The 17,986-nt window shown below is 36.3% G+C and overlaps 1 protein-coding gene across 1 annotated transcript in view; it reads left to right on the top strand.

Annotated features, from left to right (window-relative positions):
* Positions 1-17,986, top strand: part of BIRC6 (baculoviral IAP repeat containing 6) — a gene marked incomplete at its 5' end in the record, with an annotated part of 141,333 nt that overhangs the window by 65,294 nt on the left and 58,053 nt on the right. Inside the window, 14 exon segments of the mRNA XM_083350685.1 lie at positions 574-684; positions 2,448-2,581; positions 2,935-3,062; positions 5,132-5,694; positions 7,160-7,335; positions 7,920-8,016; positions 8,390-8,584; positions 9,079-9,279; positions 10,733-11,012; positions 12,119-12,375; positions 12,666-12,774; positions 14,040-14,261; positions 16,142-16,922; positions 17,492-17,635. Of these exon segments, the coding sequence (XP_083206811.1) occupies positions 574-684; positions 2,448-2,581; positions 2,935-3,062; positions 5,132-5,694; positions 7,160-7,335; positions 7,920-8,016; positions 8,390-8,584; positions 9,079-9,279; positions 10,733-11,012; positions 12,119-12,375; positions 12,666-12,774; positions 14,040-14,261; positions 16,142-16,922; positions 17,492-17,635 (3,398 nt within the window).

Here is a 17,986-nt window from a genome sequence, read left to right on the forward strand (position 1 = left end):
CTAATTCTGTCGTTAATATGCCATATGCTCATTACCTAACTAATACAATAAAGCTGCTTCATATATAATCAAATTCTTACATGGATGTCCAACCTCGAATGTTGGCAGTTGCTTAATTTCTACATGCAGACATATTCCGAACACTCTGACAAGTGAAATGATCCCAGATAGTATGGCTGTAGACAGTCTATGACAACAACTCTGTTAATTGCCGTGGATACAGGAGTAAGACTTCCACCAGTAAATAAATAAAAGTCTTGGTCTTCGTTTCAACAGAGAGGAAACTATGAAGCCAAAACAGGAGCCAGACTTTTATAATTATTTTTTTATCTTGAATGCTGATGAAATTATAACAATTTTTCCTGCCTCACCTTTCATGCATGTTATTCCTAAGTTATGTATGTAGTTTATTTCCTAGCTTGGGAGATCCAAAAAGTAAAGGCTCTGACATAATGATTTTTTTCCTTATCTAAAAAATGATCAGTTCCCTTTTGAAATAATTCAACAATAATGCCGAAACTGCAGCTTACGATTGTGATATGCTATTTTTGATCTCTTTGTTGTTTTTTTCAGCATCAGTAACTAGCTTCCTGACTGTCTTGGCGTGGTATCCTAATACCTTGCTGCGAACATGGTGCCTTGTACTTCATAGTTTAACTCTCATGACAAACATGCAGTTCAATTGTAAGTTCAAGTTAAGTTAGAAATGTAATTATCTTTTTTAAAATAGTAAATTTTAAAAATCATTTCGACAAAAAGTAGTAGACACCAAAAGTTGATGCCTCATTTTAATCAATATATTTGTTAAAATATCAGCATAAAATAAGAACCTCTTTTATTAATTCAGTATGGAACAGGAATTACTGACCAAATGAATCTAGATTTCAATTCAGAACATACTAGATCAGGGGTCCCCATTGCCCAGTCTCTGGACCGGTACTAATCCGTGGCATGCCAGCAACCAGGCCACACAAACACACACAAAACCACGCCCCCTCCGGTCCATGTGAAAAACCTTTCTCCACATAACCAGTCCTTGGTGCCCAAAAGGTTGGGGACCTCAGTACTAGATCATTATATAAAATGTCCTCTGTAGACCATATCAACTCCACAGGTTTATACTGAAAAGTGGATAGCAATGACTGGATAGTTAATATCTCCATTAGCAGCAGTATGCCTGAAAATATCTTTCATGCATCCAGCACCTAGGTTTAATTTTTTTAAAAAATCTCTTAAAAAGCAAATTGAAAAATTAACATACCTGAAAGAAAAGATCAATTTCTAAATGCATTTATTAGGAGTGCATGACAGTTTTGAGTTCAAAACAATTGTTTTGAGTTTAAAATCAGTTATTCTGACCGAAGCAAAAAAAATGTTTCCATACTGGTTCCAACCAGTCTGATAATGTGCTGAGTTTGCAGTAACTTTGTTTTCAATTCAGATTGAGTCCAAACATTTATGAAATGGCTGGGGCACTTCCAATAAAGTCAGAACAGCTGTCTCTGACCCAAAATATAGATTATGGTTTGAAACAATGTATTTCTGAGAATTCAAAACATTTTTATTTTGATACATTTTGCAGATCACTTACATTTATTAGCATAGGCTGCACAAGCATTGTTAGCAAGTAGAAAACTGGATGGATATAGATTCCTTCTTGTGAGGTATAGCTACCTACACAGAAAAGGAAGACAATGTTAAAGTGGAATAGTCATGCTACTATGTCTTCTGATATATGTGTGCTTTGTGACTAACTCTGTCCAACATAATACTTTGTTAAAGGGTAGGTAGACTTACTCATTGTAGCCATTTTGTGAGAATACCCGTAAGCATCCATGATGTGCTTTCCAAATTCTGTTAACCCAAAAGATGCATTGCTTATTTCCAGTTTTGATAATGTTGATAAATCTTGATAAATATAGCTGTTGCTCCTCCTATATCAGGGGTGTCAAACTGCCGGCCCGTGGGCCGGATGTGTCATGCCAAAACTGCACCCACCCCATTGCTGGCAATGGGGAAAAAAGTTGCGATGCATCGTGACATGTCATGTGACATTGCGAGTTTGACACCCCTGTCCTATATGTATTTCCCCATAGAGCTTGTCTGCTTGTAACTACTGGCCCTTCTTTTGTTTTGAAAATGATAGATGGAGCTATGAAAGAGATCTTGTACCTTATGGCTAAGTATTTAAGACATTCACTAAGGCAGCTAGAAACCAGGGTCTCTTTTAAATAACAGAATGAGATCCCTACTTTTATTAACCCTCCTGGCATTTAGGAATGACTTCAGGTACTGTCAAGAATGTGCAAATTAATCCTGATAGTTGGGAAGGAATGTGTATTAAAATTCAGAATTTCAGAATACCGTACATATAGAATAAACATTTCAGCAGTCATAGGTACTATAATTTAAGTTGAAGAAGAACCAACCTTTTATTTGTCTTACAGCTGGTTCTAGTAGTGCCATTACATCTCAGGAAAGTACTGCCCAGCTATTGGTATCAGATCCTAATCTTATTCATATTTTAGTGAAGTTTCTTTCTGGAACAAATCCCCATGGAACAAATCAACATAGTCCACAGGTAATATTTTTCATTTGCATTAATTTTATTTGCTGATTTGATTTATTTACCACCTTTATTTTTGTATAATTCAGGCTGCCCGTTGGAAGCATGTATAAATAAATGTTAATCTTTTAAGAGAAATAATATGAGTATTCAAACCCACCAATTAACATTGCAGTTTTAAATGTGAATATTTAGATCTCTGTTTCCTTGAAATCAGAATGGGGTGCAATTTTAATCACATCCTAAGCGTCAGGTTGATAGACAGTTTAACCATCATCCATCTATTCTTTAACAAAGTCTTTGAAACTATTTCAGACCATGTAGCTATTCAGAATATAATTGCAAATACTGCTTTAAATCTCTTTCAGGTTGGCCCAACAGCCACCCAAGCTATGCAAGAATTCCTTACTCGTTTACAAGTGCATCTTTCTTCGGCATGCCCTCAGATGTTCAGTGAATTCTTATTAAAGTTGATACATATTCTTTCAATTGAGAGGTAATATTCTATTTATTATAAATACTAAAATTTATAGTTTTAGACTCTAGAAACATTGCATAAGTTTTATTTTTAGAATTTGTCAATTTTCAGATAGTTGATATTAAATTACCATTCTTTCTGACCTGTTAAACATAATTCTTTTGGACCATGCAAAGTAAAATTCAAAGCCATCAGCATAAAGTTCTGTTGGCAAGCCAAGAAATTGATGATGATAATAATAATAATAATAATAATAATAATAATAATAATAATAATAATAATAATAATAATAAAAACAATAAACAACCAACAGGAGCAATACATGCAAACAATAAAGACGATACCTAAGATCATAGAAGTTATTTGGTGATGGATGCATTGTTGTTCTTTGAAGTTTAAAATAAAAATGAGCAGTAGTTCAGAAAATGAATCAGAAACTAGGTGTATGCAAACAAAGGAAAGGGCTACTTCACAAACCACATTGGCTCAGCCATCCCTGCTCTACACAGTGCCCTTTTCAGATCCTTAGGCAGTACTAAGAAACCAAAATCACTGGTTGGTGGGCCTGTTTCCTAATCAATCCCTAGTTGCAATAGTACTAAGATCCCTTCAGCATTGCTGTTCTTTGAATCATTTGAAGCAGCAAGGGGGGAAAAATAAGCTTTTTATCAAGTGTAATGATGGCCAACATTTTGGGTTTAGTGAGTGCTATTAGCTGCCATAGAACTCTTCCCAGCTCCCATAAGGGGTTAGCGTAACCAAGGTCCTTCAAAGGTATTTATGGTACAAAGAAACAAGAAAGTAATTTGAAGGAATGTATTATAAGACAAAGTGTCTTACAAATTTGGGAGTCTTCTGAGAATAAGTCCAAGGCTTTTACCACTAGCAATCACCATCATGTTTTTATACTTTAGATTGAGGGTAATTACAGCAAATAGATTTAATTACATTTGCTAATATAGCATAATTCAAACTAAGGAATTAGACTAAAGACACAGCAGGAATTTGTTAAGGAAGACAGGAATTTACCACAGTTACAAATTGATGGAATAATACAAGGTAACCTTAAGAAAGAAGGATGTGACTCTGAGAATGATTACAGGATTTGAGAAATTTAGAATCAAGATAAATTATTTGAATGTATTTATAAATAGTTATTGAAATATGATACAGACACAGAATAAAGTAAATATTGTTCATTGAAGTGAATACAAAACATTAAAAAGAAGTAATTACAGCAGCAAAATGGAAAAATTAATAAAATTCATTCCAACCTGTAATTTAGGGGGAAATTGGTATAAAATATAGAAGGTATATAACTCCATCATTGATTACCAAGGTGAACAAATTATGCTGGAAATGCCGTAATAGAAAAGGACATTATATTGTGATGATCATGCAAAAAAATATATAAATATTCAGACTTGTTTTCAAAATAAATTTGAACTAAAACCACAAATATTCTTATAAACAATAATTTTAAAAATATAAACCAAAAGCATCATAATTTACTCAAATAGTGACAACACGATATTAAAATTGGTAAAAGGTTGGTAAAATGAAATTTTGTTGATGATAACAAGATTGGGAGACCAAAATTGAAGAATCTGCAACAACAGGAAAACTGACACTATATTATTCATAAAACGTTTAACTGAATATAACAGGAATGGCTCATTTATACACGGCATGCTACATAGCAAGGCAAAATTATGCAGTTGGAATACATTTTCTAGGGAAAAAAATTAAAAGATTAATTTAAAATAATTGACGAAATGACTTAAAATATAAGCAACCATCTCCAGTGTTTATTGTTCAACATAAGTCATAAATATTTAAGTAATGGTTAGTGGTTGAAAAAAATGGAAAATGAGAGAATGTGCTACTGAAAACTGTTTTTACCATTTTCTTTTATGTTTCGTTCCTGATTTTTTATTTTTGTCTCTTCTGGTACTTAGTTTTATTTCTATGCAGGTTTTTGACTAGGCTTATATAATAAAATATAAATGTGCAGTATGTATATATGCATGAATTTTTATTTTTCACCAGCCTAAATAACCCTAATTTTCATTTCCCTTTCTTTCTAGGGGTGCTTTCCAGACTGGCCAGGGTCCTCTGGATGCACAAGTGAAGCTTCTTGAATTCACCCTTGAGCAGAATTTTGAAGTCGTTTCAGTGAGCACCATTTCTGCTGTTATTGAATCCATCACATTTCTAGTGCACCATTACATTACGTGTACCGACAAAGTAATGTCTCGTAGTGGTTCCGACAGTTCAGTGGGCGCGCGAGCCTGTTTTGGAGGACTCTTTGCTAATATCATCCGGCCAGGGGATGCCAAAGCAGTCTGTGGAGAGATGACCAGGGATCAGCTCATGTTTGATTTGCTCAAGTTGGTCAATATCCTGGTTCAGCTGCCTCTTTCAAGCAACAGAGAATACAGTGCTCGGGCTCAGATGGCCAGCAGCACCACGGACAGTGTTTCTGATGAAGAAAAGGTTTCTGGTGGAAAAGATAGCAATGGAAACAGTGGGAGCACTCAAGGCTCAACTATCTATGTAGCTGACCTAGTCTTAGCAAACCAACAAATTATGAGCCAGATTCTGTCTGCTCTGGGCCAATGTAACAGCAGTGCTATGGCAATGATAATTGGTAGGTATTTTAATTATGCATGTATCATTTCTGTATCCTGCTTACCATCTCAAAAGATCAGAGCAGCTTGTATGCAATTCTTAGGTAAACCATAATGCTGCCTGCTGTAGTTCCAGCTACGCCCCTATTTAAATAAGTTGGCTCTAGAGTTTTTGTTTGTTAAGAATACTCTGTATTTAAAATATATGTGCTGAAAGAATGAATGATTGAATAAATGATTGAATATGTGTGATCAAGACATTTTTGATCCTAGTAACTCTGCAGGTGGATAAGCTGGAATAGCTCTGGTAACATGACAAATGTTTTTACCCCTGAATTATTATAAGTAACTCAGTATATTTTTCAGCAAACTAACAAAAGAATTAGAAATGACAAAAACCTCAGTGTTAAACCCTGTTCTTTCCCACGTACCAATCAATCTCAAGTTTTCCTTTAAAATTTATTTTAAAAAATGGAGGATGGTGTGCAATAATTGGAAAAATATCCATACAAAATATAGAAATATAATACAAATAATAGAATAATATGCAGTAGCCAATTAAGCAAAATAAAACCAATCGAAACAGAAATTGAATAACATGCTTTAGCAAACTTATATATTTATTTATTAGATACATGTTCCACTTTTCCTCCAGGAGCTCAAGATGACATACGTAGCACTTCAATCCTTCAATTTATACCCACCATAACAACTTTGCTGCTACCTGTGAAATAACTTGAGCTGACCAGCCCAAAGTCAGCCCATGGTTCCTGGTCAATCTGAATGTCTTTCCCTGTTCCTAATCCACCAGTTTATTCCCTATACCATAGTGTCTGTTAATCTGGCACTGGAAATAGTGCAGAGTTTGCAGCAGTCAAAACAATTCTTGTAAAGCATTCTAGAGTTGCTTTGCTACATAAAGTGTAGTAAATATATATTGGGAGAAAATACAGTTCCCACCCATGCCGCCAGTACCAGTATTTTTATAAAGGATCTAAAACCTCAACATAATTGTTTCAGAAAAAGTTGTCCTTAATATGTGAATGGTTATATTTGTCTCAGTGGTCTGTCTGTAAGTCAGCTTGTGCATGTTTATAAAGAAATTCAAGAAGATAGATCTTTGAGGGGAAAAGGTCCAGCTCTCATAGTAATTTGCAAACGACAGTGTGAAGAACAGAAAATAATCTACTGTTATTGCTATTTGCTACCCACTGAAACCTACAAAAATGCACTGAAGATGGCATTATATATCAGCTTTTGCATTTTTGTTCCATCATTAACATGCATAATAGCAAATTATGAGCATGCTAAACTTACTGTCTTGTATGCTATTTGTCCTTCAGCAAAAACATGAGCTGATAATTTTATATTACTTTTTTTTTTTGAAAAGTTGAAAGGTAATCCTGAATTAAATGGATGATGCTATCTTAAATATTTCACTGTTTACCAGTGCCTTCAGCTTTTATATTATTCTTTGTATCCTAGGTGCCAGTGGTTTACATCTTACAAAACATGAGAATTTTCATGGAGGATTGGATGCCATATCAGTTGGAGATGGATTGTTTACTATCCTAACAACACTCAGTAAAAAAGCTACAACAGTGCAAGTGATGCTTCAGCCAATTCTTACCTACATGGCCTGTGGATATATGGGAAGACAAGTAAGTGTTCAAAGTATTACCTTGAAATTGATTTCTGATCCTCTCTCTGCTGAAGACTTTGGGAAGTTGTTTAGGCAGATAGTACTAATTACAGTCTTTTCTGTGTTATAAACTTGATTGAATTAAATAGGGATCCGCTGAAGAAAAGAAGCAATGAATGTTTAATCTAAATCTTTGACTGCTCAGTTGGCTTAGTTGCTCTTTCATGTTGTTCTTGTCAGTTAGTTCTTTTCTTCAGCCCAGCGATTAAACATGGAGGACTCCTTTAAACTACAATGAGGTGAAAATATTAACTAATATTTTACTGATATAAGCTGTAGATATTACTATTTGCAGTATGTATAATGGGCATTGACAGATTTGTTTCACTGCTCTTCAATTAATTTCAGACTTGTTCAATCATTGTGACAATTGTGCTCTTTCATTTGTTTTAATTGTTTAAAATAAAAACAGAAACAAACAGAAAAATGATCTGGTAGATCATTGTTCCTCTGTAGTATGAAGCCATCTTATATAGCTAACTTACCAATTGATTATGTACAACTAGGTAAATGTATTTTTATTTTATTTTTTGTTTCCACTAGGGTTCTCTTGCCACTTGCCAGTTGTCTGAACCTTTGCTGTGGTTCATTTTAAGAGTATTGGATACCAGTGAGGCACTGAAAGCTTTTCATGATATGGGTAAGGATCTTTTCCATTTTCTATAAATATACTGAAATTACAATCAAAACGGGTTTGTGCATGAGCTAAAAGGCCCTTGTGTCCCTACCCAGCCTTCCCAATTTGTGTACTTCAGACTTTTGCTCTAAGTGTTTTTGACTACTTAGAGAACAGGAGAAAAGAAGGTAGCATGTGAGTGGAAATAGCTGCAGAGAGGCTGGTCTCAAATAAATATGGTTTAAATTCTGACCAAAGAATTTTGAATATCCTCTCTTTGTGGAGGCATAATTTTTTTTCCAGATTTTTAATAAACTGTACTCTGCTTTTTGTCAAAACTGTTTAAAGGTAACTGCTCATATTGTTATTCTCGGGATTTATTGACTTTCTTTCTTAGGAGGTGTTCAGCTCATTTGCAATAACATGGTGACCAGTACCAGAGCTATTGTAAACACAGCGAGAAGCATGGTTTCAACTATTATGAAATTTTTAGACTCTGGCCCTAGCAAAGCAACAGATGGTACTTTGAAAGCAAGAGTACTAGCTTCTGAGCCCGATAATGCAGAAGGAATCCACAATTTTGCACCATTGGGTAAGTTAGATAACCCTGTAGTTTGGTATGATTTTGAAACATACAGGTTTCGTAGAATAGAATGTGTTGTCAGGTTTGGGGGGAACTCAGACTTTGCAAAATAATATTAAATTACTAGAGAAAACAGAAGGAATAACCTCACCAGGTGGTGGAGTACAGTAGGCATGCCTATGCCATACCAATCTCTTACACAAATTTACATTGTAACTGCTTCACCATTAAATTTGATTTACATGTGTTTAGTCATGTTCTAGGAAGCGTTAGGTTTAGAGCTTCATTTGTGTACCAGCTCACACAAATGTGCAATGTTTATTTGTTCTAGTTGCATATAAAGGACACTGAGTAAAATTTATGTAGCCCCAAATGTAGTTCAACTGCTTGCCCGTGGGCAACACCGATATTTCTTTTTTTCCCCTCTCTTCTCTTTTGGCTTTTTGATAATTTGCAAGTTTATCTGGCGTGTTTTTTAAATTCATGGCAATTATTTATTGAAGGCTCAATTACGTCAAGTAGTCCTACAGCCCAGCCTGCTGAAGTATTGCTGCAGGCGACTCCACCACATCGAAGGGCTCGATCTGCCGCTTGGTCTTACATCTTTCTACCTGAGGAAGCCTGGTGTGACCTTACAATTCATCTCCCTGCTGCAGTGTTGCTAAAAGAAATACATATTCAGCCCCATCTTGCCTCTCTTGCAAGTAGGTATATTTACAATACCTCATTGCCTTCTGCCAATGTCAGCACCCCACCGTCCTGTGCGCTCCCACAGAGAGGGCCTCCTCAGGGTGCCACCGCTCAAGGAGTGTCGGCTGGTGGCCCCCAGGGGGAGGGCATTCTCAGTGGGTGCGCCAGCCCTCTGGAACAGCTTACCAGCCGAAATCCGGATGGCCCCCGACCTCCGCACCTTCCGGCGCGATTTAAAAACCTTCCTGTTCCAGCAATCCGGCCTGGCATGATAGCTTTAATTGGGGGTCCCAGTTTGTTTTACTATTGTTTTTATTGTTCAATCTGTATCTCTTCCTTCCTCTGTACACCGCCCCGAGTCCCTCGGGAGAAGGGCGGTCTATAAAAACAAACAAATAAATAAATAAATAAATAAATAAATTTGTTGTTGAACAGTAAAGAAACTCTTTTGAAATAGCATTACTGTGAGGAAATAAAGAGTCCCAGTAACACAGTCTGATTCTAGGTTCCATCTTAAAGATCTTAAACAATAAATCAACTTGCTGGGTCTATGCCAAATAATGTGCAGCTTTAAATCTATTGTAAACTTCATACTTGGAAGAAAGTGTCTATCTTAAAAAGATCTGACAAAGAGATGCTAAAGTGGACAACTTTCAAAACTCTTACGTTTTTTATCAACATTATATAGTGTGTGGAAGACAAATAAGAAATTAAAAGTCATGAGATAAAAAGAAACATAGCTATAGTTTCCATCAAAACTGTTTGCCATCTTTTGTCCTCCATCCATGCTTCTGCTGCGCTTATACACTATACCTTTTTAAATGTAAGTTTATGATCTTTTCTTAATTTAGTTTTAGCTTTAATGTCCGTGGAGAGAGAAACTCCTTATATTTAATAATTTGATTCATAGATGGTACCTTTTTTATTTCACCTATACATACCAGCTACTTCTGTATTGGTTCTGAGTAACCTAAAAACTGTCATAAGATATTTGACCCTCCCTTTCATTATAGTCTTACCTACTTCCTCATTCTGAGAAGATTTGAATGTGTTAGTGCATCTAGTCAGTTGTAAACATTAATAGCAGCCATTTGTTTTTGATAATCTCAATACTTTTAGGATTATAATTCTGTCTTCCCTTGGTTAGTTCCATAACCAACTGTTCCAGGTGCTATGAGTGTGTATACACACATGCCACAAGATTTCATGGTTTTAAATATGCAATAGCATATAGGCTTATATACCGCCCCATCGTGCTTTACAGCACTGTCTGAATGGCTTACAATGTAAGCATTATTTCCACATTGCCCCAACAATCTGGGTCTTCATTTTACCAACTTTGGAAAGATGGAAGGCTATTACCATTCAATATGTGAATGTATTTCTTTCATGTTTTAAAGTAATGAAATTGATGTCTGTAAATTTTGATCTGCATATAAATGTATGTGAACACTCCTATCTCTACAGCATGCCCTTCTTCGGTATCTGTTGAAATAAGTGCAGATGGGGTGAATATGTTACCTTTGTCAACACCTGTTATCACAAGTGGTCTTACCTACATAAAAATACAGCTTGTGAAAGCTGAAGTTGCCTCAGCTGTCTGTCTTCGCCTTCATCGCCCACGGGACGCTAGCACGTTAGGACTATCTCAGATTAAACTACTTGGACTCACTGCCTTTGGTAATACTTCATCTGCAACAGTCAATAATCCATTCCTTCCTTCTGAAGACCAGGTATCTAAAACAAGGTATGTTTTATCAGTAGAGATATCAGATTAATTCGTTTTTCCTACGTGAAACAGTTTTGCTATATTATAAGACTTAATGTATATCATGATTCATAATGTCCCTCCAGCAAACCTCAGGCTAGCAGGGGAGGGGGAAATTGTGTGGAGTTATGCAAGTTTGACAATCAGGCTTGAAAATAAACTTCGAGTTGTAGTTTTTGTACAGATTGTATCTGTTCCTGTAATGGTATTTGAGAAAGACTTTGGGAGGCAGAGCAAAGAGACTCTGCCTGGGGAACGAACATATAAGAGACTGCAGAGCCCACAATTGGATAACTGGGTGGGACAAGATGCTCAGAAGAGACCTTCCCTAATTTCTCAGGGGGTAAAGAAGATGGTAGGTGAAGTGTATTTTCAGGCTTGCAAGATTCTGTTAACCTAGTTTTATAATGAAGTAGAATTAGCTTATCTAGTCGTCATCTATCTGGTCTACCTAGTAAGACTGACGGTCCCCTATGGCGACTAGACTTCCAACAAAAATTTGAATTTTGTTGGCTTAATATGTAAGCCTTTAATGGTTATTGCCCTTGCTTTTATACCTTTGTTCATTTTCTGAAATCTATAATATTTTTTCACTAATTAGATTTGGGAAATAACCATAAATAATTCTTTTCTGATCGGGAAGCATTGGATTATAAATTTAAGCCTCACAGACAATTTGTAAGGCATGAAGATTCAAATTTCTGACAAGCCAGTCCAGAAGAGTGTTTTTATGCTCTGTAGTTTTAAAATTTAAGATTTTAAAGTTTCATTCCATTCTCATTGTAACCCGTACTAATGTGACCTAACATAAACAGTCCTGGCCTGTAATTTTGATTTGAGGAGCTGTGAACAGGTTAACCTCTCCATGAGAATAACTTCTGAACAAGTCCAAATACCTCAACAGAGGGGTTTCTTTCAAAAGAAACACTACTGTTATTTTCATATTTTTTAAAATGAATTGGATAAACCTGCAAGGGGAGGGGGAACAATAGTTTTTGATTTTTCCACTCCAACTTACATATTAATTATTTTTCGTGTTGAAGTCAAGATGGAATCTGTTTTAACTGTGCTTCTGTCTTTTCCAGCATTGGATGGTTAAGGCTGTTGCACCATTGCCTCACTCACATAAGTGATTTAGAAGGAATGATGGCTAGTGCTGCAGCACCTACTGCCAACCTCTTGCAGACCTGTGCTGCTCTACTGATGTCACCATACTGTGGCATGCATTCTCCAAATATTGAGGCTGTGCTTGTAAAAATTGGACTTCAGTCCACTAAAATTGGCCTCAAATTAATTGACATTCTTTTAAGAAATTGTTCTGCCTCTGGGAGTGACCCTACAGGTAAGAAAATAGTTCGATCCCTTTCTAGTTTTAAGCTTGCTGAGACTTCTTCTCACAAAAAAAGGAAGTGTATTAGTAGATTATCATGCATTTACATATAGTGAGATGTTAAAATGTGTCTTGATTTTTCCAATTCTGTGTTTTCAAACTGCAGTTATCACAAGTAAGAACTTGGGGAAAATGTTGTTTTTCTTAATTAAAACTATTAAAATATCTTGGCAGACCAGTGTATTATATATTATATCATCCTTAGTAAATTTCTTTTTTTAAACTTTTGTTTATATGAGAAGATTTGAATAGCCCCTTGCTTTTTGGAAGATTGAATGGCCTGTCTTCTGACTCCACAATTGACATTCTTTATCAGCTTGGGACAACTCAGGACCCTGGAACAAAAGAAAGGTAAATATTTTCTTTTTAAACAAACATACATAACTGAACAAATTTGAGATCTATAAATTGTATCCTTCCTTCCTTCCTTCCTTTCTTCTTCACAAACATACCTCTGTCATCTAATTGGGATGCAGCCATTATGTATGCATAGTTGCAGTTCTGCAGTATAGATGGGGATATTTCTTATTTGAACTTCAGCCAGTAGAGACTAATATATTTGGCATTTGGGAATTAAACAAAATTTGCTCTTAGTCGGCAGAATAGATATCAGCCTCCTTTTTTGACTTTGAGTTTCTTGTCAGTAAGTGAAAGTATTCTAAAATTCCAAATGTTAGGAGTGGATAAACTCTGTGAGGGGAGCCTATATGTGTGAATCACTGAACATAAAGACAAGGTATAAAAGCCAGAGCAAATTGGTGATATTGTTTGATTGTTGTGAGCTGCCCAGAGTCATTGAAAGACAGGCACGTTACAAGTTGAATAAATTGTGGCTGGTCACACAGTCAGCCAGATGTTTAGACCTAAATTGACATGTTTGTCCACCTATGAAGTCTTTCCCAAGAACCTAGAATAGGCAGATGTTTTATTTATTTATTATTTATTTTATTTTAATTCTCCGAAGACTGAGGGCGGTTTACAAGCTTAGCAGTAGCCTTCATTCTATGTATATGCCTGCTTATTAGGGCTTTCACACACACCCCAAGCGGCATTATTACAAAGTCAGCTTAAGATGTTGTTGTTGTAGTGTTGTTGTTGTTGTTGTTGTTGTTGTTGTTATTATTATTATTATTATTATTATTATTATTATTATTATTATTATTATTAAATAATTTTTGGTTTGAGATTATTTTTCACTTGTGTGCTGGTTTAAAATTCATTTTTTCTCCAAATCTGTTGCACAGTATTGTTACTATGTATTATTGTAGCGCTATTGTGTTTTTATTTTTCTGTTGTTTTTTTATATGCGAGCCACCAAGAGTCGTTTTGATAGTGGCAGTATAGAAATAGATTCCATAAATATACCTTAAAAGGCTTGTAGCCTTCCAGAAAGCTGTGAAAACTTGTCATTTATCCCAGATATTTAGGCTAGAATGGGGAGGAACTGATGGATATTAGGCCACCACGGTGGGGAATGTATGAGTGACATTATTGTTTAAATTGTTTTTCTGGTGAGCTGCTTTGGATTGTTATATATAAGACTGGTGGCCGTATATGTCTTACAGATAAATAAATATGCTTACCATATGCCTTCTTAATGTATTTCCATCTTCTAGAATTCAAGCTTTGTTGAAATGGGTCAGTGATTCTGCAAGAGTTGCAGCCATGAAAAAAAGCGGCCGAGTTAACTATGTCTGTCCAAACAGTTCTACAAGAGAATATGGTCTTCTCATGCCATCTCCTTCACATTTGCATTGCGTAGCAGCAATTTTATGGCATAGCTATGAATTGCTTGTAGACTATGACTTGCCAGCATTGTTGAACAGAGAACTTTTTGAGTAAGTAGCCTATGCATTAGTTTTACTAAGTGACAGAGGTCTGGACTAGAGCTCCGTGTGTTGTTTTTTAAATCTCTGCAATGCTTGAGTGCCACAAATACTCAAGTACTTAAAACATAAATTGCTGATGTAATGAAACTATCCACAAAAAGTGGCTTTCCCAATGAGACCACCAATCCTTTGCTCTTTACATGTAAGTTTTATTGATTTTTTTTTCATACATTTTTGACGAAAAGCTGGTACAAGTAGTTCTCGGCTTGCAACCATTCGTTGAGCGACCGTTCAAAGTTACAACAGTATTGAAAAAAGTGACTTATGACGGTTTTTCACACTTGTTACTGTTGCGATATCCCCCCCATGGTCACGTGATCAACTCAGATGCTTGGCAACTGGCATGTATTTATTATAGTTGCAGTATCCCAAGGTCACGTGATTCCCCTTCCCCTTTGGCAAGAAAATCAATGAGGAAGCCACAGTCACTTAACAACCATGTTACTAACTTAATAACTGTGGCAAAAAAGGTCATAAAATGGGGCAAAACCCACTTAACTTTTGCTTAGCAACAGAAACTTTGGGCTCAATTATGGTCATAAATTGAGGACTCCCTGTACTGTAAATTAAAAAAAAACATGCACAAAGCTAAGTGATTGTTACAATAATTATCATTCAGAAATATGGAACTAGTTTTCCATATACTTTCATAATCCAATAGGATTTTCCTGCTTGCTTGGACAATGTCTACTTTATCTCTTGTGGAGGAGTCTTCTCAGTTTTCACTTCAAATGTGGGTATTTTTAAGATGCAGCGAAAGTTTTGATTCTGTACTAGTATAACCCAGTGGCAAGGGTTCTATAACTGCAATTCTAGAACAGGTCTATTTACCTATAAACTTGCTTTCTTTAGAAATTCAATTTAAAAATGTACATCTCTTAATTGCCAGGTCTAGTCCCTTTTAAGGTAGTCACTTATTTTGTGGCATCAAAAATATAAGAAATTTAACTACAAATATTTTCAGTAGGATGTGCATTCAAATAAACCCCAGGTCCTGAACAGAATCATGGTAGTTTAGCCTGAATCTTCAGTATCTTCAGATAATGAAGAAGGAATCTATGATAACCTAGATCTGTAGCTATGCCACAGGAAAACTTCATCAAATTCATAGTTCCAGAGCTTCAAATTAATGTAAATTGGAGACAGTAATACTTTGAGAAAAAAGAATTTCTGTGAAAATTACCTGGCATATTAGATTTAATTGATTTTATCCCTTTTTATTTGTTGACATAAGCTTTTTAAAAATCTCTTGTGGTGTTCTTCAACTACAATTGTAAACCAGTAGCTATTGGCCTCAATAACTTCCCTAGTGACTCAAAATTCATATTATCAATATTTAGTCACGCAGTGTGCTTTTTCTGTTATATATGCTTAAATAGAAGGGACGCGGTGGCTCAGTGGGTTAGGACGCTGAGCATGTCGATCAGAAGGTCGGCAGTTTGGCAGGTCAAATCCCAAGTGCCGCGTAGCAGAGTGAGCACCTGTTACTTGTCCCAGCTTCTGCCAACCTAGCAGTTCGAAAGCACGTCAAAATGCAAGTAGAAAAATAGGGACCACTATGGTGGGAAGGTAACAGCGTTCCGTGCGCCTTTGGCGTCTAGTCATGCCGGCCACATGACCACGGAGACGTCCTCGGACAAGCGCTGGCTCTTCGGCTTTGAAACGGAGATGAGCACCGGCCCCTAGAGTTGGAAATGACTAGCACGCATGTGCGGGGGAACCTTTACCTTTACCTTTTTATGCTTAAATAGAATGATTGAATTCAAGGCTAGTTTATGTGTAATTAATATATACAGTTTTCTAATTTGTTTTTTTTTCTTTCTCCATAGGTCTCTGTTTAATTGGTCCATGTCTCTTCCGTGCAATGTGGTTTTGAAGAAAGCTGTTGACAGTCTCCTTTGTTCTATGTGCCATATTCATCCAAATTATTTTTCCTTACTCATGGGGTGGATGGGTATTACTCCTCCCCCTATCCAGTTGCAACATAGACTGTCTATGACAGACGACAGCAAAAAACAGGATCTTTCTTCGTCTTTAACAGATGACTCTAAAAATGCACAAGCACCCCTTGCACTAACTGAATCGCACTTGGCCACTCTTGCTGCCTCATCACAGTCTCCTGAAGCTATTAAACAGCTATTGGACTCAGGGTTGCCCTCGCTCCTTGTAAGAAGCCTTGCAAGTTTTTGCTTTAACCATACTTCTGCCTCTGATTTCAGTGCTCCATCAACAGATAATTCCCAGGACAGGATCAGAAGGCATCACGTTCCACAGCACTTTCATAAAATGCCTATCACAGCAGATTTAGTTGCCCCTGTTCTCAGATTCTTGACAGAAGTTGGAAACAGCAACCTTATGAAGGACTGGTTAGGTGGCTCTGAAGTCAATCCACTATGGACAGCACTTTTATTTCTACTCTGCCATTGTGGTGCTACTTCCGGAGGACATGCTACAGCACCACAACAGAATAGTGCTAGACCTACTTTGCTAACTTCAACTTCAGGAATAGGACTGACTACTCAGCAGAGAACAGCCATTGAAAATGCTACCGTTGCATTTTTCTTGCAGTGTATTTCTTGCCATCCTAATAATCAAAGATTGATGGCTCAGGTAACATAAACATTAATCTGAATAGTTGATGTTGACCATAAAATATCACTTTAGCTGGATTTGGAGGACTGGTTGAGAGCATCTTTTTCTGAGATTTCCTTGTGGTATGGCTAACTCTTCTATTCTGGCACGTATGATGAGATCAGAATTCAGTAAATGTGCAGGACAGCACAGTAATCTTACAGAATAAAGATTCTGGAACTGCTGAGGTTCTTATGCTACTGTATAACATGGGAAGCAACTTCAAGAACTTAGCAATAGCAAATTTTATTACAGATCAGAATTGGGTCTAGCTGTGTTATGAATCGAGAATGGTCTGCTTCAAAGTCTGGGCTCTTTGGGTAAGGTTGGAATAGCCCATTCCAATAGCGGAATGTGAGTTTAGGGAAATTCCTGTAGATACGCTCTGTCTAAAGGACCTGATTCTGCTGATGCTGATTTAAGGAAAGGAAAATGGGAAAACTCATAGATCAACAAATATATGCCCTATTGTGGATAGAACCAAATAAATATTTACAGCTCATGGATACTTATACCTCTGTCTAAATTTGTCTTCATTCCTTTCATAGGTTCTTTGTGAACTTTTCCATTCCTCTCCTCATAGAAGCAATCTCCCAACATCTGGAAATATTTCAGGGTTCATTAGAAGGCTTTTTTTGCAGCTGATGCTAGAGGATGAAAAAGTGACAATGTTTCTTCAGTCACCTTGCCCAGTAAGTTGTCTCCCCACATCCACTAGTACCACTGCTACCAACCCTAATTGCTAGGTAAAACTCACAGTGGGTTGGAAATAAAACTCTATAACATCAGTTCCTACTAAAAAGGAAATATTAAAATATGCTGCTCAAAAAAATAAAGGGAACACAAGATAAGACATCCTACTATTAAATACAGTACATTGTGTTGTTTAAGTGTTCCCTTTATTTTTTTGAGCAGTATATATTTTTCCAGCCCTGATGATGTAGATTAGCCTTGCCGAACCAATAACTACATATTACACAGTTCTTTTACGATATACCTAGTTATTCCAATTTTATTCATAATAATCACTGATTCTGTAAGTT

This window comes from Vipera ursinii, assembly GCF_947247035.1.
Source record: "Vipera ursinii genome assembly, chromosome: 1".
In the NCBI taxonomy this organism is placed as follows: Eukaryota; Metazoa; Chordata; class Lepidosauria; order Squamata; family Viperidae; genus Vipera; species Vipera ursinii.